At 63.2% G+C, this 22,650-nt stretch overlaps 1 protein-coding gene across 7 annotated transcripts in view; it reads left to right on the top strand.

Annotated features, from left to right (window-relative positions):
* The window catches only part of TACC2 (transforming acidic coiled-coil containing protein 2), a 53,988-nt gene that overhangs the window by 10,375 nt on the left and 20,963 nt on the right, over window positions 1–22,650 (top strand). For 2 of the 7 annotated variants that reach the window (XM_055118935.1, XM_055118929.1), the window contains exons 2-6: window positions 10,219–10,355; window positions 12,783–14,127; window positions 15,500–15,535; window positions 17,096–17,156; window positions 18,291–18,588. In XM_055118935.1, coding sequence (XP_054974910.1) covers window positions 10,219–10,355; window positions 12,783–14,127; window positions 15,500–15,535; window positions 17,096–17,156; window positions 18,291–18,588 — 1,877 coding nt within the window. The remainder of the gene's footprint in view (window positions 1–10,218; window positions 10,356–12,782; window positions 14,128–15,499; window positions 15,536–17,095; window positions 17,157–18,290; window positions 18,589–22,650) is intronic. The other 5 variants (XM_055118936.1, XM_055118934.1, XM_055118932.1 and 2 more) reach the window with 4 other exon arrangements.

Below are 22,650 nucleotides of genomic sequence, written 5' to 3'. Positions count from 1 at the left end.
CTTCCTGCGTGCTGCGTGAACAAAGTGCTTTCATTCTGCCTCTGTCAGTCCGTTCAGAATTTTTAAGCCGTGGGTCAAAGGCCGAGCTGGTGCTGCTGCGTAGGTCGGAGCGAACGCCGAACGCCGCGCAGACGCGGAAGCCGCAGGCGCCTTCAGAGAGTGCGGCCGGCGGTTTGCTCTGGAGGCCGCACCTGGCAACGCTCACTACAAGCGTTTCCTGCCGTGCCGGAGGGGCCTGTGGGTTCCCCAGCAGGAACCCGGACCTCCGGCTTGCAAAGCACCGTCTCTCTAGGAGCTGAACGCCGCTTGCTCCCCGCCGAGCCCGGGGCCTCCCGCTGGCCCGCCTGTCCCTGGGGTAAGAGACTCTGAGAAGGGAGGAGAGGCACAGGGAAAGGCCCGCAGACGCAGACTTCGATCTCATTCATCGCACAAATGCAGCGTCAGCAGAAACGGGCAGCAAACGAGCTGGGAAAGCTTTCTGGATGTCAGACTTGCTCCTAAAATATCCTGGCCCCCTAAGTACCGACTGTGCATTTTCTCTCACTGTGCAAAGCTGCAGACCGCGAAGGGTGGGCCGAGGGATGCCAGGAGACTTCCTGATTCTGTGAGAGCCGCTGTAAGGGGGGGGTCTTGGAGCTCTGGCCCAGGGTTCGGACCCTCTTTCAGCAAGTGAGCTAGCAGGTAACCCAGGACACGTGTTGTCGTGCCCCTCGGCGGAATCCCAGGGTCTCGCCAGCGAGATCTGCGTTCTCTGCCCTGCCCCCCCAAGCAGGCTTGACACCGAGACCCGCCCCTGCCCCCCGCCCAACGTGTTTTCAAGGTGCCATGGGGAGTTCTTTGTTATGAACATGGACTTCTCGGTGCGCTCAGCCTGTGGACACCCGCCCAGGAGCCCTCGCCCCTGGCCCCTGGAGGGCATTAATCACTTGCAGAGCTACAGAGGCTGACCCCCTGTCACAGCCGGGATGGGGAGCTCACTGGTGACCCGGGTTTGTGACTTTGCCGGAGGGAGGCGGGGTGCACCCGGGGGAGCCACATTCTGTCTGCTGTGGTGTGCAGAGGTCACACTGTGCATCCTGGGATCACGCCCGCCGCCGTAGGACATGTCTGGGATGGGAATCGCGGCCCCGTGCGCGGCGAGCAGGCGGCCTGCCCCGGAGCCAGCCCCAAGCCCCGCAGGCGCCCGGGACCAGAGGCAGAGTGTATAAACAGTGAGTCATCCCCTCACACGGGGGCCGAGGAGGGAGCCAGGTCAGATGGCGCCTTTGCCCCTCTGAGATGAGGGACCGCCTGTCTCGGCCCAGGACCCGAGTGACCTTGGTCCCTGTTGTCCGCAGGGAGGAGCAGGGTGTCACACCACGCTGCTAGGTCTGACCCCAGCGTCTGTGCCCCTGCCTCACCTGGTGGTTCCGAACCCATTTGTGCTCTGAGTTGCCAGGCCCCCGAGGCTTTTAGACACCCCCGGGGGTCAGTTGGGAGGGGGCATTGAGTTAAGGGGGGGGGGGCAGGGGACAGGGGACAGGCCGCCCTGGCTGTCCATGGAGAGGTGATCAGGGATCTGGGTGTGGAAGTGGCCTCGTCCAGCCCTGAGACCTGCAGGACATAGAATGAGCACTCCAGGGCATAGAATAGACACCCCCACGTGTCTTGAAACTGCTTGGCCCGTGAGGTGGCAGACCCTGGGCTGGGACCAGGCACAGAACCACGGCCTGAGCCATGACCCGAGGGAGACGGGTCATGGGCCGTCTCCCTTCCAGCGTCCAGCGCAGGGGAGATGGCTCAAGGGCTGAGCTGGGGGCTGGAGCCATAGCACAGCGGGGAGGGCATTTGCCTTGCACGTGGCCAACCTGGGTTCGATTCCCAGCATCCCATATGGTCCCTCAAGCACCGCCAGCAGAAAACTCTGAGTGCAGAGCCAGGAGTAACCCCTGTGCATCGCTGGGTGTGACCCAAAAAGCAAAAACAAAAACCAAAGGGCTGAGCTGGCCTCGGTGCAGAGCTGGGTTCCATCTGCGGGAACCGTGGGGCTTCCTGAGCACGGCTGGGGCGCCAGCCCTGAGCCCTGCGCTGGGTGTAACCTCAAACCGAAAGGGAGCAAAGGGAGTGTTCGTAACTGTGCACCTGCGCTCCCGTTTCTATATGACTTTGCGTCCCCGAGGCGCAGCTGGGCTGGGCGCTCTCCTGACAGCATCTGCAAACCCCGGGGACGCTCGGAGCCGGGCGAGATGCGGAGGGGTCCGTGCAGGGACACCGCAGTAGTGAACGAGCATGACTGTCCCCACGGAGGGGGCGGGATACCACCCGCCAGCCGCAGCATCTCCTCCTCTTCCTCCTTAGAGCCCCGCTGTGCTGCGTGGCCCCGCCCCTCGGGTGGGCGTGGTCTCAGAAGCCAGGTCCCGCCCACTCCCGTCCCAGTCCAATCAGGCGTGCCAGCGCCAGGACTGCCCTGGGGTTCACTCCGCGAAGGTTCTTGCACCGAGCCTGGAGGTCCAGAATCAGGTTCCCCGTCCCCCTGCCCCCTCTTCACACCCCTCCCCGCGAAGCTCTTTGCTCAGTCTGCCCACTGCTTGGAGCACCGTCACTTCTCGGAGGACCCTGTGACTAGGCCCGCGGGACCCAAAGGTCCCGGTGCACACCGAGCCATGCCTAGCTCGGACCCGGGGAGTCTGTAACCGCGGGCGAGTACGGACCAGCCCGAGAGCTGGGCTGCTGGTGCCCAGGGACGGCACAGTTTGAGCCCAGGGCTCCCCGCTGCGAAGCTTGCACCCAGCCTGATGAACCCTCTCCCTGGCCCTGCGGGTTACTTGTCCTTGGGTGCTCTGTGCTCGCCTAGGTGCGAGATGGGCGTGTGAGGTGCGGGCGTCCCTGGCTGCCCCTCGCCCAGGAAGTCAGTGAACCGTGTTGCTTCGATTCCCTTTTCCCACAGCAGGATTCAGTGCTGGCCCCGGGTCCCGGGCCTCTTCCCCCCCTCCCCCTCCCGCACGGCTGCAGCCCTGGGGATTCTGCTGACACCCCACTGGGTGGGAAAGTGGGCTTGGCCTGGCACGGCAGGCCCCAGGAGTCGGGTTCTGTGATAAGAGCACTGTCAGCCACTCCGCTCCCCCCGAGAGGGCCAGGGGGTCTGGCGGGCAGCAGCTGCTTCGTGCTCCCCAGGCAGCTGCCGGGGCCACTCGGTCCCCTGGGTCCAGAAGCCTCTCCGCCTGCGCATGGTGGGACACGAACACTGTCAGCGCCTTCCCTGCCAAGAAAGGGAGGGGTGTGTGTGTGTGTGTGTGTGTGTGTGTGTGTGTGTGTGTGTGTGTGTGTGTGTGTGTGAGCACTGGCTCTCTGCACAGAGTATGTAATGTATGGGTCTCTGTGTGTATGTGTTGGTTCCCAGCAGGAAGTGTCTGTGTGTGTATGTGTGTGTGTGTGTGTCTGTGTGTGTGTGTGTGAGCACTGGTTCTCTGCACAAAGAGTATGTAATGTATGGGTCTGTGTGTGTGTGTGTGTTGGTTCCCAGCAGGAAGTGTCTGTGTGTGTGTGTGTGTCTGTGTGTGTATCTGTGTGTGTTGGTTCCCTGCAGGAAATTGTATTTGTGTGTGTGTGTGTGTGTGCGTGTGTGTGTGTATGACCAGACTAGTCTGCTAGGGTGCAGAGAAGTTCTGATAATATCTGCTTCTGTGTAAATCTATACAGCCTGCTTCTGTGTGACGGGGAGCTGAGTTTCTGGAAGGTTCCCTCTCTCCTGGATGCCAGATGGTCTTTGGGTCTGGAGGGCAGGAGGCGTGCCCCAGGGCTCACAGCTGTGGGCCAGAGCTTTCCCAGGCTTTGTCTCCGTGGAGGGTGAGGGGGGCCGTGGGTAGCGCCCACCCCCCAATCCCAGGAAGGGCGGGTGGGCCTGGGAGCGGGGGCAGGAGCGTCTGCCTGCCCAGACCCTTTGCACCTTGGGCGCTGCACACCGGGATCCTGAGAGAAACTGTCTGGGAGCCTGGCACCAAGCCTTGCCTTGGTCGGCTGGGGCGGCAGGCTCGCTTCTGGGAATTGGCCATGTTGCGTCGGTCACTCATCTATTTTGTGTGTTTTGGTGCCACCCCCGGTGATGCTCAGGGGTTACTCCTGGCTCTTACGCTCATGTTGCATCATTTAGAATTCAAGGTCTGAATCAGACCCTCGGTCACCTGCAGGTTCAGTGAAGGCTGGACGGGGCCAGCGGGGGACCACAGCCGTCTGGGGCAGCGCGGGGCTCAGTGTAGGAGGATGGACGGGAGTCGGGGGGACAGCTCTAAGGGCTGAGCACGTGGCACCACCTAGAGTGACCCCTGAGGCCCGAGAAGTGTGGCCCCACCCGGTCACCCCCAGTTTGGTGGTCAAAGGCCTTGCAAGCGTGGGCACGTGAGTCTGATCCTCGGTGCTGCCCACACGTCCTGAGTATGGGCCCTGCGGCTCTGCTGTCCCCTGGGGCCAGCGCAGAGGGTCCCATCTTCAGCACACAGCCGGGCGTGCTAAGCACCGCCCATGAGAGTGTGAGCACCGCCAGCGAGCATCGTGGCTCCCGCCACCCGCACGATGGCAGCAAAGGGGGGACGAGCAGAAAGACGGAATATCGGAGTTCCAGGCTGTAAGGGTCTGCGTCCTGTTCTCCCACGCGCCCGAGGTGTGTCCAGTACAACCTGGGCACGTGTCATGACTTCATGACATCTGCAGTATCTGTTCAGAGACACCCACGCTTGCCTTACACGTGCACGTTCACGTGTGTGTGCATCTGTGCTCGGACGTGTCTGCACATTATCCTGATCCCGCAGCTTCCTGTCTGAGCTATAGTCTGTGGTCCTACACGAGAGCTTTATGGGTGCTGATCGACTCTAGGTTGTTACCATAGCTTAGAGCTGTAAAACACAAAGATAGTTCCAGCCAAATGACAATACAGGGTGGGACGTGCTTGCGCCTGCGCCCTGCGTCCGTCCGTCTGTCCGTCTGGCTTTGTGCTTTGGGGACGGTTTCTGTTTTGATACCGTGTGTATTTGGGGAGGAGACCAGATTCCAGACTGGGTGGAGCAGAGGCTTCAGACCCACCTCTGTGGGGACTTCACAGCTCAGAGAGATGCTCCGGAGTCCAAGGAAATGTCTGGAGGATGATCGTACACCTTGGCTGACATCCTCGTGGAGCCTGGGGATCCTAGGCTCAGGGGCTGGGGCCTCCTGTTTGGGGGGCTGCAGCTCCCGGCTGCTCCCCGCCCAGGTAGATGGGACTGCTTGCCTCACTCTAGCGTGGCAGGTACCGGCAGATCCGTTTGCTTCTGCGTGCCTAGCCAGCGTTCTGGCCCCGGCCGCCTCCTTGAGGGATATCCCATGATCCTCGCACAAGCTGCTGAGCAGAGCCTTGCTTGCAAACTCCTCTTTGTTCTGTCTCAGGATTTTTCCAGATAATGAGGAGACATCCCCAGGTGCGAGCAAGCTCTAGCCCCCGGCGTGCGGTTTTCAAATTTGTCAAGACAGCTTTAGTTGTTCCTTGTGGTTGGTCATGGCCTGGCAGTTCTCAGGGCTTATTCTGGGCTCTGCACATAGGAATTGTTCCTGGTGCTGCTTGAGGGAGGGTGGAGGGGGGAATATGTGATGCCGGGGATCGAACCTGGACTGGCGGCATGTAAGGCAAATGCCCTCTCAGCTGTGCCATCACTCCAGCCCTGCACAGTGATTCTTGACGATGGACTTTCTACTAAGAACCGATTCTATAGGACGTTTTAGATTATAGAGAGTAAGCGTCTAATCTATAAGGTGTTAAAATGGAGCGTATGAAGCGAATAAGTGCTGCTTTTCCTTAAGCATGGATTCCTGCGTGCCCAGGAATGTTGTCTGATGCATCTGGGGAGCAGGGATGCCGTGAGAGCTATTTGGCAGCCACGTGCACAGAGAGAACCCAGAACTCAGACAGGCACGTTTAGACGGAGCCCAGCCCGTTGATCACTGTCAGCCCCCGGCTGGGTGACCTTCCTTCCTGCACCAGGCTTTGTGCAACGCATCTGCTCTGCACGGTTTTGTGTGTGTGTGTTTTTGAGCTATCACAGTTGACCATAGTATTTTCTTTCTTTCTTTTTTTTTTTTTACCATAGTATGTTCATGTTTGTTTGGGGGCCACACCTGCCAGTGCTCAGGGCTTGACTCCTGACTCTGTGCTCAGGGATCACCCCCTGGAGGGCCCAGGGGACCCGATGGGATGCTGGAGATCAAACCCAGGCTGGCCATGTGCAAGGCAAACGCCCTAACTGCTGTCCTGTTCTCCTGACCCCAGTACACTGTAGTATTGGAGTTGTTGCTTAACGGCGGCAAAGCACCACACCAGGCCCTCTGCGAGTGTTTCAGATCCCGCCACGCCACCGTTGCGTCGTACACACTACAGCCACCCTCCGCCCCGCCCCCACGCCCCCACGCCCCCAGCACTTATCTCTGTTCTGGCTCTATTGATTCTGTCTCGGTTTGTTTCCATCGGTATTGGCTAGTCACTTTGTTTCTTTATACCCTGTGCTGGGCCAAGGTCGTCTGTTGATAACTCAGTCACTTCACCGACACCCTCCCGTTCCATCCGATTTGTAGCAAATGGTACAATTTAATCTTTTCTCATAGCTGAGTATTTCAGTTTCTTTATTCACTCATCTGTCATTACTTCCTTCTCGTTTTGTTTTGGTTTTGGGGCCACACCTGGAGGTGCTCGGGGATCACTCCTGGTGGGGTTCAGGGAGCCATATGGGATGCCAGGGATGGAACCCCGTCCCCATACGTGCTTTTTATACAAACCATTCTCCTTGGTCTGAGCTGATAGCTTGTGGTCATTCTGATTTGCACTTCCGGAAGGGCATTTTTGAAGGTAGAGCACAATATCCAAATGGGTCTATTTGGTCCCCGGTACATGATAGAAAAGTTCATCATCTGATGGCTCTTCTGGTGTTTTCATGATGGGGACTGAGGTGACCAGTGACCAGATTCAGTCCCTGCCTCGAGGAACGATCTTTCCATACTGGGAGATGTCATCTGCATACTCTTGTATTTGCATATTGGGTTTCTTGTATTTGCATAGCGACTCGCACAGAGAATGAGGCATTCGTGCGTCCTGGTAAAGAAGTTTTTCTTTTTAGAAGTCCATGGAGGTAGATTTCTCTTTTTGATATTGCTTCATGGAAAATCCATCTTCTTTCATTTTGAAAGCGTGTGAGGCCTCCATAGAACCATTTCTTGTACTTTAGTTCTTTTTTTTTTTTTGTAGTAGGGAGAGAAGAAAGAAAATCCAAGGGCTGCAGGTAACTGCTGGTCCATGCAGGGGTCCAAAATCTGGCATGATGATGATGATGATGATGATGATGATGATGTACAGTCACTCTGGGAGGACTGCGAGCTCCCTGCTCTCGGAATGTTTTCGAGACCCCCTGGGGAACCTCCCAGGGAAAGAAGAGCTCATTAAACAATAATGCCAGCACCGCCTCCAGTTAACTCTGTCTCCACTCCTGGCAGAGGGTGGGGCTGTGCAGACAGCTCTGGGTCGGAAGGAGTCCTGGCCCGTGCTAGCCCGTGGTCTTTGGCTGCCTTCACTGTTCGGACGCAGGAGTTTAGAGTAAACCGTCATGGCCCCCCAAGGGGCCTGAGTGTCCCCCTGCCTCCCGCATGGGACAGACGGAAGGGGCTGTGGCTGGCTGGGCCACTGCAGTAAGAGTGACCTGGTCTGGTTGTGGTTCGCAGATGCAGTTTCTGCAGAGCCAGGGGAGGGGTGGGGGCGTGGGGGGAGGGTGGGAGAGAGCCCGGCCCTTTGTGCTGGAAGCCTCCGGCGCTGGCCTCCTCTGTGCCTCTCTCAGAGGCAGCTGCCTGCGTGGCTCAGGTGGCCCCTGCTGGCAGGGGTCTGTGGGTCGAGGGGGTGCTCAGGGCCTGGACTTCCCGGAAGGGCCTGCTGGACGTGGGCGGGGACTCCCGTCTGCGGGTCCTCGGGGAAGACTCCGGAAAGAGGCGAGTGGGCCCTGGGTGCGTCCGTCAAGCATGAAGAGATTTGGGGGTCAGGGCGCCCGGCTTCGCCCACCCTGGACCAAGCCCTGTCCCTCCCCAATGCGCCGTGGTCACCGTCCGTGACTGGGTTGTGCTAGAGAACAGCCCGTGACCATCAGGTGTGGGGCCCGTTGCCGTCTCCGCGTGAACCTGAAATCTGCCCACCCGCCCCGCCCCGCCCCCTGCTCTGTGGTGCTCCCAGGTGTGTGCTCGCTGGGGGCACGCGCTTCAGTGCTCACCACACATGTGTTCCGGGGTTGTACCCGGGCTGCGGGGCAGTGCCAGGGTGGGACTCTGGGCGTCACACCTGCAAGGCAGGAGCTTGGCCACTGCATCACCCATCCCAGGCCTCCTCGCTCTTTCTTTTTTCCTGCAGTGGGGTCCTCCCAAACAGTGCTCAGGGCGCCTGTTGACCCCCCCCACCCCCAGTTAGATACTGGACTCACCGGGCCGTTCGGCCCAATGCTAGACCCTGCGGTGCCAGGACGACATCCATGCAGTGATGGAGTCCAGGGGTCTGTGTGTTGCCAGGGACGAAACTGGCGCCGGGCACCGTCTCTCCTGCCCGCCTCGCTCCCTGTGACCCCACCTGCCCCGTCTCCACACCGACGCTTTTTTTCTGTGAACTCGGAGGCCTCCCTGCTCCCACCCAAAGTTGCTCTGAGGTTCCTGATCATCTCTCAGAGCCCCCGAGGGGCTTCGTGGCGGGGTGGGGGCGTCCCTGGCGGCAGGGTGGGGTTTACTGATGCTGACAAACTGGCAGTGGAAATGGCCTCGGCGCCCCTGTTCTGAAGGAATCCCCCCAGCCCCTCCTCCACCGCAGCGGCTTGCTCGGGCAGGGTCTTCACACCCCCTCTGCTGAGGTCCCTGCGCCCCCGGGGAGCCGAGCAGCTGAGGGACTGACGGGGCTCTCTGTGCTCCTGACACGAGTCCCAGACCGACCCCCTCCGCCCCGTGCCTGCGGCCCCAACCGCTCCCCTCTGGCTAGTCACGTTCCTGGTCCCAATAATTGGGACAGGTGGCATTTGGGTTTGCTGCAGGGGTGCCTGAGCTGGGACCCCCGGGGGTGGCCACAGTGCCTCCCCTCGGGTCCCCGAGAGTCACACTGAGTCAGCACCCCGGGTGCTGGGCCCCAGGGCCAGCAGGGGCCCCCTGAGTGGATGTCGCAAGCCCCGGCCTGTGACTTGGCATGCTCTCGCGCTGTCTGGCTGTGACATGTGCCCCACTGGGATGATGGGGAGGGGCTGTCTGTTCTGGGGGCCACACCAGATGTGTCCAGTGTGGTGGGTCGGGTGGGGGGGGGGAACTCTGCTGTCCCAAGACTCAGCCCTTTGAACCAGTGCCCCAGCCCCGTGCTTTGGGGACTCTGGTACCAGCACAAGACTTTAGGGAGTGTCTTCCTTTTGTTACTGAGGTGTGTGTGTGTGTGTGTGTGTGTGTGTGTGTGTGTTGGGGGGGGGGGTTTGGATTAGCTTTTGGGTTGAAGAAGCTTCTGGGAGGACACTCCTGCCAACTCCCCCCCAGCGAGTGAGGGGGCTGCCTTTCATCCGCTCATTCATTCACTCATCCGTGGGTGTTCACGCCCAGTCTCTCGGTCTAGATCTCGGCCACGATTAACTTCACAGCCCCCGTGGCCTCTTTTCAGCTCAAAAGGGGAGCAAGAATGAGAGCGATCGGGAGCAAGCAGAAGCGATCAATAGTCGCGAGGCACAGGATGTGCCGGGAAGGAAGGGCAGCGGGCGGGCGGGCGGGGTGGTGGGGGGGTGCAGCTTCATGGGCAGGTCCCGTGGGTGTGTCAGAACAAAGTCCGGGAGAGTCCCGAGGGGCTGGAGGGTTGGTACAGCAGGCAGGCTACTCGCCTTATCCACGGCCAGCTCGGGTTTGATCTCTGACTCCGCTTATGGTCCCCGAGCACTGCCAGAAGAGATTCCCCGGGCGCAGAGCCAGGAGTCAAGCCAGAGCCCTGCTGGGTGTGGCCCCCAAACAAAACAAAACGTTCCTTGGAACCGAGTGGCTGCCAGTCGGGTCACACACCACAAGGGGGCGCTGTGCTCCGCCCGCCGGCCGGCCGGGGTGTTTGGCGAGGAGCTGAGCTCATCTGGCCCCGGGCGGGTGCTGGGGCTTTCCTGGGACTCACTCCTCGGCCCTGGGCAGCTCCGGGGGCTGCCCCGGCCTCTGCTGAACCCTGCACCTCTCCCCTCTGTCCACCAGGAGTTCTGACTCTGAAGAAGCGTTTGAGACCCCGGAGTCCACGACCCCCGTCAAGACTCCACCTGCCCCACCCCCGCCACCGCCGGAGGTGGTGCCGGAGCCTGAGGTCAGCACACAGCCGGCCCCGGAGGAACCAGGTGAGCAGGGGTCATGTGCAGCCGCGGCCGGCTGGAGGGACACCCACCCGCTTTGCAGTGCATCCGGGGAGACCCCGCTGCTGGTGCTCAGGCGAGGCTCCGAGCGGGAGTTTGTCTGCGAGCCCCGGAGGTGGTCCCAAGCCGTCCGCCTCCTGCCGGGTCGCGCTCTGGACCTCGGGGAACCTGCGTTTCCACCCGAGCGTTTGTTCGGGCTGGGGAGACGGCGCGGGGATAGCTCCAGCACTGCTCGGCCCCGAGCCCCCCGGGGGCCTGGTGGAGCCCCCGTCACGCCATCCCTGTGGCTGGAACTCACCGGGAAGCCCACTGACCACTGAGCCTCCAGGGAGGGGCTCCCCCCGAGAGGGGACTCGGGCTCCCAGTTCTTGGGGATGAAGGCTGGCGAGAGAGTACTGGACGGTGAGTCTGGGGGCTTGTTCACTCTGCACCAGCCCTGGTGCCCGATCTCCCGCTGGCTGTGGCACTCAGACCTGCTGTACCTTGTGGAGGGGGCTGGGGGGGTGGGGGGGCGGGGGGGCGGGGGGGCGGCGCCCCTCCCCCAGCCCTGCCGGCGCCTGGCTGGCGTCCCGTGTGCTGCCTCCAGGTACCCAGGGCCGAGCTGTGACCCCTGGGCGGGCTGCCCTGCACTCCCTCGGGGCGCCCGTACCCAGCCGGGCTCGTGCACCGCCCCAGGCTGGTAGAGCTCAGGGCTGCCCTGATAGGGGCCCTGGGGTGGGTGGGGCCTGCAGGTGGGATCTGATAGCCTGTGCCTGCAGCTGCTGCAGGGGAAAGGTGAAGGGCCAGGCCAGCAGGAAGGGAAAAGTCACATCCGGGCCTTGGTGTTGGCGGAACAAAGTGGGTGGGAGTGTCCAGGGGGCAGAAAGGAGGGGCAGACGAGGTAGGGCCAGAGGGGCGGGGCACGGGGGAGGGGGAGGGGCACAGGATGGGGGGGACACACAAGATTAGGGGGTGGGGCAGGGGTAGGGGGCAGGGCGGGGGGCGGGGAGGGGCCTAGAGGCGGGGTGCAGGGGCAGGGGGCGGGGCAAGAGGCAGAGGGTGGGGCAGGGGGCGGGGCACAGGGGCAAGGGGCGGGGGCGGGGCATGGGCGGGGCGCAGGGGGGCAGTGGCGGGGCCTAGGGGCGGGACAGGGGTAGAGGGGCCTGTCCCAGGGCCTGTGGGTACCTTAGCCCGCATCATTCACGCGCACCCGCATCATTCACGCGCACCCGCACACCTCCCGCCGACAGCGGTCAGCCTGTGGCCCCAGACTCAGCGCAGTGGCCAGTGCTGGGCTCTCAGGACAGGACGACACGGCTACTTGATGTGACGCTGAGGAAGCCGGGGGGCTGCCTAGGTTCCTCAGAGGGTCCCACTTCCTTTCACTCATGGAACGGGCCCCTGTGATACTGTAGGAGATCGGGCCGCGCCCGGCAGTGCGCAGAACTTCCTCCTGCTCTGTGTCCAGGGCTCACGCGTGGGGGGGCTCGGGGACCATCTGTGGGCTGGGGGGGGGCTCCTGTTTGGCCGCAGGGAAGGCGGGCAAGTCCTTTCTCTCTGCCTCCACGGGCCGTGGCTTGTTTGCTTTTTTGTTGTTGTTTTGGGCCACGCCCGGCAGTGCTCAGGGTTCACTCCTGGCTCTGCACTCGGGGTCTCTCCTGCTGGGGTTTGGGGGACCCCTGTGACGCCGGGGATTGAGCCCAGGCCAGCTGCGTGCCAGGCAAGCGCCCTCCCTCTGCACTGTCTCTCCAGCCCCTTTTTCTTATTTCTTGATATTTGTCAAAGTGGGTGGTTCTGTTCCCTGGGGGTTGTGCCGGAACAATCTAGGGGATCAGTAGTAGCCTCGGGTGCCACTGCTGGGTTCGGGGTGCCTTCCGCTTGCTTCCTAAAGAAGGTGAGTTTTGGGGCTGGAGCGATAGCACAGCGGGAAGGTTATTTGCCTTGCACGCGGCCGACCCGGGTTCAATTGATTCCCAGCATCCCGTATGGTCCCCCGAGCACTGCCAGGAGTAATTCCTGAGTGCAGAGCCAGGAGTAACCCCTGAGCATCGCCAGGTGTGACCCAAAAAGCAAAAAAAAAAAAAAGAAGGTGGGTTTGTCTCTGAGAAGGAAGCTGGTAAGCTGAGGAATCTGGGTCCCTCAGCCGGCTCTGTGGGAACCAGAGTCCCAGGAGGCCGGGGGTTTGGGTCTTCCATTCCTTGCTGACACCCCCACCTTGGCCCTCCCCGGGCACGTGGCTCCTTCTGTTGTCCCCATTTCCAGAGTAGGGAGAGGGGGTGCGTCTGTTCCGAGTCTAGGCTGGGAGTGGGCAAGGGTGGGAAAGGGCCGGGGCTGGGGGGACTCTGCTTAGAGTGCTCTGCTTGCCTGGCTCGGACCCAGCGCCGCACGCCCCGGGCGGCCCCGTGAGATGGCTCTGTGTGTCCACGTCCACAGGATGCCCTGCTGAGCCCCCGCCCGCCGCCCCCCCCGCCGCCGACGGCCCCCGCTGCAGCTCGGTGGAAGGCAGCCCCTTCCGGCCCCCCGCACACTCCTCCTCGGCCGTCTTCGACGAGGACAAGCCCATCGCCAGCAGCGGCACCTACAACCTGGACTTCGACAGCATCGAGCTGGTGGACCACTTCCAGGGCGCAGAGCCACGCGCGGCGGACCCCAGGGGCCCGGAGGGCAAGGCGGGCGCGCGGCGGAAGTCCTCCGACTCCGTGCCCCTGGCCAAGGCCACCTTGTCGCGCTCGCTCAGCCTGCAGGCCGGCGACTTCGATGGTGCCTCTTGCTCCGACGGCGCCGAGACCCCGGCCCCCGAGGCCTCGAGCACCGGCGGTGCGTCCAGCACCCTCAAGCGAACTAAAAAGCCCAGGCCGCCGTCCTTAAAGAAGAAACCCGCCTCCAAGAAGCCCACGGACACCCCCCCGCTGAGGGAGACCCCGCCAGGGCCGGCCGAAGAGCTCCCGGCGCCCGGGGAGGAGAGCTCGGCCCCCGACGCGAACGTGGAGTCAGCCAAGACGGAAGACCCCGCGCCAGCCTTCGCAGACGAGGCCCCCCCGGAGCCCGCCGACGTGCCCCCGGCCGCCTGCCCTCTGGACGCCGAGCGCCCCGACGAGGCCGGCCCCCCTCCCTCTGGGGGAGGCCGGGTGCAGAACTCGCCCCCCGTGGGCAGGAAGCTGCCACCACCTCCGGCCGCCGCCCCAGAAGCCGAGGCGGAGACCCCAGCAGCAGAGAGTGGGGGTCCCGAGGACCCCCCGGCTAAGGGCCTCTCTGTGAGGCTGGAGTTTGACTATTCCGAGGACAAGGGGAGCTGGGACAGCCAGCAGGAAAACCCCCCTCCCACCAAAAAGCTCGGCAAAAAGCCGGTCGCCAAAATGCCCCTGAGGAGGCCCAAGATGAAGAAGCCCCCCGAGAAGGTGGACGTGGCCCCCGCCGCCACCGCCGAGAAGGCGGACGCCGCGCCCGCCTCGCCCACCCCTGCCTCGCCCAGCGACATCCCCGTGGCCAAAGGTACTTACACCTTTGACATCGACAAGTGGGATGACCCCAACTTTAACCCTTTCTCTTCCACCTCGAAAATGCAGGAGTCCCCCAAGCTGCCCCAGCAGTCCTATAGCTTTGCCCCTGACCCCTGTGAGGAGGCCGCGGACCCTCTTAAGCCTCCCTCCAAGCCCCCCGGCTCGCCCTCGAAGACCCCAGCCTCGTTTGAGATCCCGGCGAGCGGTGGGGATGCCAATGGTGTGGACGGGGATGGGCTGAACAAGCCCGCCAAGAAGAAGAAGACGCCCCTGAAGACGTAAGTGCGGGGGCGCAGGGAGTGAGAGGGGGGCAGGCTGTGCGTCCGTCCCCCACCCCACCCCCCCACCCAGCCGCCCCGTCCTGGGTCTCGTGCCTCCTGCCCGGGCCAGCCTGGGAGGCCCTCACCCCGCCATGGCTGTCGTGCGGGCACGCCGGGCACCCCCGCCTGCCTCTCTGTGCCCCTGGGGTGCCGCTTCCCTAACCACGTCTCCCCCCGTCTTTGGCCTTAACGAGTCCGTGGCCTGAGTCCGTGTCTCCCAGCTCTTCCCTCCTGCCTGGCGCCCCTAGTTGCACGCTTAGTCATTTACATGATTTTTTTTTCCACCCATCTATCGCAGGGGCCCCTGGGGAGGGACATAGAGACCCCCAGTGGACACACCTCTCCTTCTGGATGTGCTCTGCAGTGGGGGCACCCCATGGCAGGGCTGGCGGCCTCTGGGGGGGTCTACCGCCCCCTCGCTCGCCTTGTCAGGCGGCCCAGAAGCTGGGAGGAGCCCCTGTAAGGTGGAATTTGCTGCTGTGCATCCATGGGACCCTGGCCCGGGCAACGGGGGCTCTACTCGGGAGGGGACATCAGTGCGGGGGTCTGCCTCCCTGCTGCCCAGCCACCCCGAGGAACACACCCTTCGCCTCCAGCCCTTTCTCTAGTCACTTTGCCCCCTCGAGCCCAGCCCCGCCCAAGTCCCACTGTTGGTCACCAGGTCTGTGGGCTGTTGTCCAGCTCAGGGCCTTGGCGCCTACCTGCCCGCCCCTCCAGGACCGCCCCCCCCCACAGGGCCCACGGGACCTGTCAGGACCAGGGGACACATCCTCAGGGGTCTTCCCCTTGCCCTCATGTCAAACACAGCCCAGACCCAAGCAAGGCTTTGTGGGCCCTTGTGGGCTTTGGGGTGACCCAGCGGACCAGGTTGCAGGGGGCCCCCAAGTCAAGGGGACCAGGAGGACCCGCTTCTGCCCACTCTGGTCTCCCTGAGTGCGTCTGTGGGAGAGTCCGGGAAGAGGATCTCCGTGGCTGGGCGGTGGGGGGTGCCCTGGGCCAGCGTACGGGTGGACGTCAGCCCCTCGAGACGTCTCGCCCCCTCCCCTCCAGCCCCCCCCCCCCGTCGGCTGCTCCCCTCCTGTCCCAGACGGCACAGGTCAGGGGCCCCCCATGCTCGGTCTCACCCATAGCACAGGTGGTGGGGTGGCCTGGAGTGGCCACGCTGCAGGGCACGGCTGGGACCCAGGTCCAAGACGGGGGCGGGGGGGGAGGCTCTCTGACCCACCCGCGACCCCCAGGGGTGGGAGCCCTGCACCGGCGGGTCGGCCGACTTATCTTTTTGTCAGTTCCTTCTGTCTGTCTCCCTTTTTTCTTTGTCTTCCTGTCTTAGGATGGTTGAAGATGTGATGTCTGTCTGTTCTCTGTTGTAAGTAAATCAGCACCCGCCTCTCCCGCCCGTGCCTCTCCCCCGCGGCTCTCGCTTCCTGTGCTTCGCGTCCGTCTCCTCTCCGTGGCTGCTGCTTGCCTGTGTCTGTGGGGGGGGCCGTGGATGCCGGGGTTCGGGGCGCCCCTGTGCCGTGGAGATCAGCAGGAGCGCAGCTGGTCGGGAACGGGGCTCCCCCCCAACCCCCGCCCTCAGCTGTCTCCATCGGGAGCCCACGGCTTGGGGCTGGCTCCCATCCCGTCCTTGTCCTTCGTTTCTCACTTTCCATGGTGGCCTTGGGTGGACCCCGCCCTGTGTCAGGCCCGGGGGCCCTCGGGGTGGGAGCAGAGCAGACCCTCTCCTGGCCCCCCAGGGCGGGCGCTCACTGGGGCCTCTCCGCCCCTGCTTGCAGCTGGGAGCTCATGGCCGCGGGATGAAGCGCATGGACCAGCGCGTGCTTCCTGCCCCCCCGGGATGCCCCCCCACCCAGCCCTGCCTCGAGGAGGGGCCGTGGGCACCAGAGTGTCCTGCCCAGCCGGGACCGTTAGAGCAGGGCCGCGGGGTCTCGGGTTAGGGGATACCCTGGTTTTTGTGGGCGCCCTCACATCCGTGGGGTCAGACCCGGGGTCTCTTTGGCCGGATGTCCCCCTCCCCCGCCGCCGCCAGGCACTTGGACAGAGGAGAAGGAGAGGGGAAGGGCCGTGGCACAGCATGACGGGGGTGGTAGGGAGAGGCAAGAGAGAGACCCCTTACCCCCCCCCCGGAGCCATGGCTGACCACGCGGGCCTGACACCAAAGGGACGTTTTAGACCAGAGGGACAGTCCCGGGGTTCTGGCGCTCACCTGGCATGCAGCCGACCCTGGTTCAGTCCCCAGCACTGTATCCGGTCCCCTGAGCCCCGCCGGGCGGGGACCCCCGAGCACAGAGGCAGGAGGTGGTCCCGGAGCACGGCCAGGCCAGGCCCACACCCACCTCCCCTCCAAAAACGCCCAATAAAAACACCCCAATGGTAGGTTTGGCGTGTCCCCGCCTGCGCTGTCTGAAGCCCACCTGGGCCGGCGGGCAGGGGGCAGGACTCTGGGGAGCTCAGGGCAGTCTAGAACTTTCCCCCTGAATCTGTGCAGCTTCTCCCGCTGGTGGCGGTGGTGTTGGGGGTGGGGTCTCAGGGGGCCCTGTTCGCTGATCTCCGGAACCCGGATCCCCCCCTCCACACCTCCCCTCGGTGAGTTTAGATCGTCCTGGAGAAACCCGGACCCACCAGTCCACTCACCACCCGGACTCTGCCTTTTAAAATAAGACCATCCGGCTAAATTTATCCCCGTTTTCTGGGTCAGCCCTCCCTGGTGGCATCTGTGAAGATCCCCCCCGCCTGGCCGTGCTACCCCCAGAGGGCCCGTGTGTGGCCGCGTGGCCGTCACCTGGCTGGGGCTGGAGTGGCAAGGACCGGAAGAGGGCATCCGGGCCAGGGACCCAGCAGGGGCGGGGGCCGCGGGCTGCTCTGGCGAGTTCTGGAATGTTCTCTGCCTGTTGGTTGTGTTGACACTCTCCGTTTTTGTTTCCAGTGACACATTTAGGGTGAAAAAGTCGCCAAAACGGTCTCCTCTGTCTGACTCGCCTTCTCAGGTACAGTGCTGCCCCGTCTCGATTCCTCCCCTCCCTGGGCATGGGGGGGCCGCCTGGGGGCCCTCCTCTCCGCTCATTGCTGGCCTGTCTCCACCTTCCCCACCCACGAAGGCCCCCTCAGTGCTGGCGACGCTGGGCTGGGGTCTTCTCCCTGGGGAGGGGAGAGCACTGTGTCCCCCAAGGTCAGCGAGAGCACAGCCTGTGGGCTCAGTGGGCGGATGGTGGGAAAGACCCAGAGTCCAGCGGGGTCCGGCGTCGCCCTGTTGTGTCCCCCGCCCCCCCCCGTCCCCCACCAGGGGGCCCAGCATGCAGACTCGGCCTGTTTCGTGGGCGAGGGCTGCAGAGAAGGGCCCCGTCCTCCTGGCCCAGCCCCAGACAGCCCTGTCGGGGGGGGCACCTCCACTCTGGGCCCCGGGGCGTGATGAGGGTGTGTGAGCCACTGCTGATGGCAGGGAGCCCACCCGGGGCCCGTGGCGGGGAGCCGTGGAAGGTCCTGTGGGTCAGCCTTGCTCATTTCTCTCAAAGTGGGCAGGTGTGTCTTAAAATAACCAAAGGCACCACATCCTGATTTATTTTTTTGTTTGTTTGCACATATTTTTTTTTTTTTTTGGTTTTGGTTTTCGGTTCATACCTGGTGATGCTCAGGGCTTACTCCTGCCTATGCACTCAGGAATCACTCCTGGCGGTGCTCGGGGACCATATGGGATGCCGGGGATTGAACCTGGGTCGGCCGCATGCAAGGCAAACGCCCTCCCCGCTGTACTGTCTCTCTGGTCCCTTGTTTGTTTGTTTGTTTGTTTGTTTTTTGAGGGGGGAGTTGGGGGCCTCACCCAAGGTGCATGAGGGTCTTTCCCAACAGTGCTTCAGGGACCCAGCAGTGCCAGGGGTCAGACCTGACATGCCAGGCTTGTGTCCCCAGCCCCCAGCTCCATCTCCCAGGCACGGTGACCCTAAGCCCATGGTAACCCTCTTGAACAAACCGGCAGGGAAGGATCTTCCCAGGTGGGGGTCTCGGGACCAGGCTGTGTTTCCTGGGGTCCACTCTTCACGTCCCTGGGTTTGTGCTTGTCTTGGTGACTGCGGCCAGAGGAGGAGGGTGGAGAGAGAGACCAGTGGGCTCCCTTGTCCTCGCAGGACCCCACACCGGCGGGCACCCCAGAAGCACCCCCCGTCATCTCTGCGGTGGTCCACGCCACCGACGAGGAGAAGCTGGCCGTCACCCACCAGAAGTGGACGTGCGTGACGGTGGAGCTGGACGCAGACAAGCAGGACTACCCGCAGCCCTCGGACCTGTCCACGTTTGTGAACGAGACCAAGTTCGAATCCCCCTCGGAGGGTAAGCACCGCCGCGGCTGGCCCGGCCCGGCCCCGGCCCCAGCCCCGGAGGGCACCGCTAGGGAGCCACAGGCCCGGAGGGGCCCCACCCAGCCAGGTAACACGCTGGGGGCTGCAGCTCAGTGCTCCGCATGCCCGCTGCCTGTGCTCACGGCCGAGACCCCCAGCCTGCTCCACGCCTGCCCCCGGGCCCCCCACGAGCACCCCGGCTCTGCCTCTGGGCAGCTGTGCCTCGTCCCTCGGTCACTGGGCGGGCATGGCCCCAAGTCTCGGGTCGCCGGGACCTCCCAGGCGACCGTCATCCAGTGCTCCCAGCCTGATCCCAAACCCGAGACCCCGTGGCTTGGCTCGTGGGGGCCCCACCTGCACCTCACTCTGTCTTTTCCCTCCTGGGGGTTCGGTCTCGGGCCCGTGGTCATGCACCGGGACCAAGCACTCAGGCTTGCTCACACTCTCCTCGGGCGGACACTTCCGTGCCGGGCGCCTCGTCCCTCTCCCACTAGGGGAGAAGAGGGGAGAAGACGGGCCTTTGCCGTGGGGGATTAGCCCAGGACCCTGGCTCAGGTGGTCCCTGCCCCGCCATGCCCCACCCTGGAGGCCTCTGACCCGATCCCGGTCCTCCTCCCGAACTCGGGGCGCCTCTGGGGGTTCCCAGTTTCTCGCGGCAAGGTGTTGCTCCAAGCAGCTGCAGCAAAGGGAGTGGGACGCCAGGACGATCCCCCACACACCCTGGAGCTCTGCGCTGCGTAAAGGACCCTCCCCCCGCACCCATGCCAGCTGGGTGCCCGGTGCTGTGAACGGGGTGCAGGGAGGTGGCCGGGTGTGTCCCCTGCCGGCCGCCCACCAGCCCTGGCTCCCCTGCCAGCTTTGTCTCCATGTGGTCTCTGAGGGACCCCGTGAGTCCAGCTCCTGTCTCCTCCCTGCGCTGTCCACAGTTTGATCAGGGAGGGGGGGTCCCACGCGCTGGCCCGCTGGGCCACGGTCTCTGCGGCCCCTCCTTGACTTGGCTCCTGCCTGGCCTGCTGGATTGTGAGAGATGTCACAGTCACCTTCCACTCCAGAGTGGCCCCAGAGTCCCCGGGCTCCCCTCCCCCGCCCCCTGCAGCCCTGTCCTCTGCACACGCCCCAGGGCACAGGGCCTGCCGGCCACCCTCCCGCTCAGCTGCCCTCCAGCAGGGCCGCCCACCCCCACCTGCCCGGGGCCTCCACTCTGTTCTGCCATCCCTCGTGGCTGGGCTGGGCCACTCTGAGGCCACTGACCACTGTCATGGTGACGTGAACTCCGGCCACGCCCTCTTTGCACCCCTGGAGACAGTGGGGGACTGAATAGGACAGTGAGAGAAGGGAAGTCCAGGCCAGGTGGCCAGTGGCTTCGTGGCAAGCCCACCATCGAGCCTTGGCAAATGGGCCCAGGGTACAGGACTGGGGAGGGGGCCCCCAGAGGCACCCCGGCCAGTGAGCACATACCGTGGATTAGCGGTTTGGTGGTACCCACTCTTTCCTGCCTGTTCGTGTCTGTGGGGGCTTCCGCAAAACCTTCCTCATGTCAGACAGAAATGTGCAGGAACCAACCGAGGGGCCCTGGGGAGAGCTCAGTGGGCCGGGCACTTGCTTTGCACGCAGGGTGTCTGGGTTTGAGCCCCAGCTCCGGATGGGCCCCCCAGCACAGCTGCGAGAGCACGCCAGCGTGGCCCCCAAATAGTAATAATGACAATGGTAACTAATAATAGAATTAAAACGGAGCCAGAGAGCTCATTCGACGGGCTGAGCGCGGGCCTTACGTGAAGGACGCCGGGCCCTGTGGCTGTCTCCGGGCAGAGCCTGGAGTGGCCCCCAAACAAACTAAGGACCAGACAGTAGCTCACCTGCGTGTAGCTTTAAGGATGAGCCTCGAAAGGCACATGATGGACTGTGTGTGTGTGTGTGTGTGTGTGTGTGTGTGTGTGTGTGTGTGTGTGTTTGGTTTTATCATCGGGAATGAATACATGCGTCATTTCGTAGATAACAGGCAAGCAGGCCGTGTTCCGCCTCGCTATCGTCCGTGTGGAGCTGACACAGGCCACTCGGGACTTAGCTGGTGATGGATTGTTTGGGGACACAAGCTGACAAAAGGACACCTCTGCCCTCTGGAGGAAGCCCGGCCCTGGCGACACAAGTGTGGGTTGTGGGGTAGCTGCCCGGGAAGGGTGTGGGGTCCAGGGCTGGGGACCCCCGAGGCACTGGCCTGTGTTCTCTGAGCCACCTGCCTCCTGCCCGCACCGAGTGGTGCCAGGGATTGAACCCATGTCATTCAGGGCAAAGCCTGGCCTCCCCGGACTCTCTCTCCAGCCCCCCCCGCACGCTTCTTAGCTTGTTGGCCGCATCCCGAGTGTTCTCTGCCCTCCTGGAGCATGTGGGGACTTTCCATGGAGTCACTTGAGCTTTTTTGTTTGTCTGGGGCTCACACCTGGCGGAACTCGGGGACTCCTCCCGTCAGTGCTCGGGGACCGTGTGCTGGGGGTCAGACTGGGGCTCCCTCGTGGGAAGCTTGTGCTCCAGTTCCTTCAAGCCTCTCCCCGTCCTGATAATCACTGGGGCTCAAGTAAGACCGTGGCGGTGACGTCTCAGAGCGGGAGGCCGACGGGTCCTAATTTTCTTCTCGACTTGGCCCATGTCCTGTTTGGCTGTTTGGAAACAGCCTAAAGCTCGTCCTGGCTCTCAGCGCTCGTGTGGGAGCGAGCTGGACGCGGCTCTTGGAAGAGTCCAGTCCCGTTCCCCGCCTGTTGCTTCCTTGTTTGTGATCCGAGGAAAACATCCCATCGCTATAAACAAGTGCTGGGTTGGGGCGGACGGGCCCGTCTCCAGCTCGCTCTCTCGGGGGAGAACATCGCCTCTGGGGCGTGTGAGGTCCGTCTATTACTAACAATCCTGGCAGCCCCCCCTTTTCCCGAGGGCTTCGGGCCCGTGAGAGGGTGGTGTCACCCAGGGCCGCCCGAGAAGGGGGTCAGCCGCAGGCCCTCATGTGAGAGGTCAGGGAAAGAATCCTTTCAAGGTGATGTCAACACCTGAACCAGAAGGCCCTGGAGTCAGGATTGCTAGTTACGTGAGTCCTTTCACGTGGGCCCCCCCAACCCCCCCCCATGGTGCTGGGAGCCCGTCAGCCGTATCCCATGCAGGAAGGGCCGGGCTGTGCCAGTGGTCACCTGGTTCTCACTCTGGCCCTGGGCGCTAACTCTGTCACCCCAAATGGAGCCTTTGGAATATTTGCTTGCAGAACTGGGAGGTTGAGCCCAGGCTCTCACATGCTGAGCCACACCCCTTGCTTCTTGTTTTTGTTTGTTTGTTTGTTTTTTGTTTGTTTTTTGTTTTGCTTTTTAGGTCACACCTGGCGATGCACAGGGGTTACTCCTGGCTCATGCACTCAGGAATCACTCCTGGCGGTGCTCAGGGGACCCTATGGGATGCTGGGAATCGAACCCGGGTCGGCCACATGCAAGGCAAACGCCCTACCCGCTGTGCTATCGCTCCAGCCCCACCCCTCGCTTCTTGACATTATTTTTCTTTAAAGAACAAAAACAAAACCACAAGGCTCAGGCTGGATAGCTAATACAGGGCTTTAAGGTGCTTGCCCCGGATTCAGGTCCCGGCACCACACAGGACCCACCGGGCTTCATTCCTGAGCACAGAGCCAGGAGTAGCCCCTGAGCGCCGCCGTGCGTGGCCTGAACCTCCCTCCAATGAAAGAAAAGAAAATGAAAGGCATCAGGCTTCGGGGTTGCCACGGAGCGTCTGACAGAGCTGGCTGTCGAGCTGGTGGCCCGTCACCCCTCAGTTCTCCTTATTGTAAACAAGCCTTTGGTGTCTGCAGGGGTGGAGGGTGACTGCCAGGCTCCTCCCTCTCGGGCCTCCTTCACCGCCCGCCCCGTCTGGGCCGCCAGCACCATTGGGAGCTCCTGCCAGACCCCAGCGTCTGCGCCCTGGGCCGGGAGCTCGGCTCAATGCCGGGGCTTCTTCCCCCGGGGCAGGTGTCGGTGGCCCGGGAGAGCACCCAGAGTTCCCTTGGCAGCAGGAAGGCTCAGTTTGAAACGGGCCGGACTGTAACGGTCTCAGCGTCGGAAGCTTCGGACGGGCCCGGCGGTGCTGGCGGCACTCGGGAAACGCCCCGGTCGCCTCTCGCTTT

Source organism: Sorex araneus, chromosome 11 (assembly GCF_027595985.1).
Source record: "Sorex araneus isolate mSorAra2 chromosome 11, mSorAra2.pri, whole genome shotgun sequence".
NCBI lineage: Eukaryota > Metazoa > Chordata > Mammalia > Eulipotyphla > Soricidae > Sorex > Sorex araneus.
This window is presented reverse-complemented; position numbering and strand designations above follow the sequence as displayed.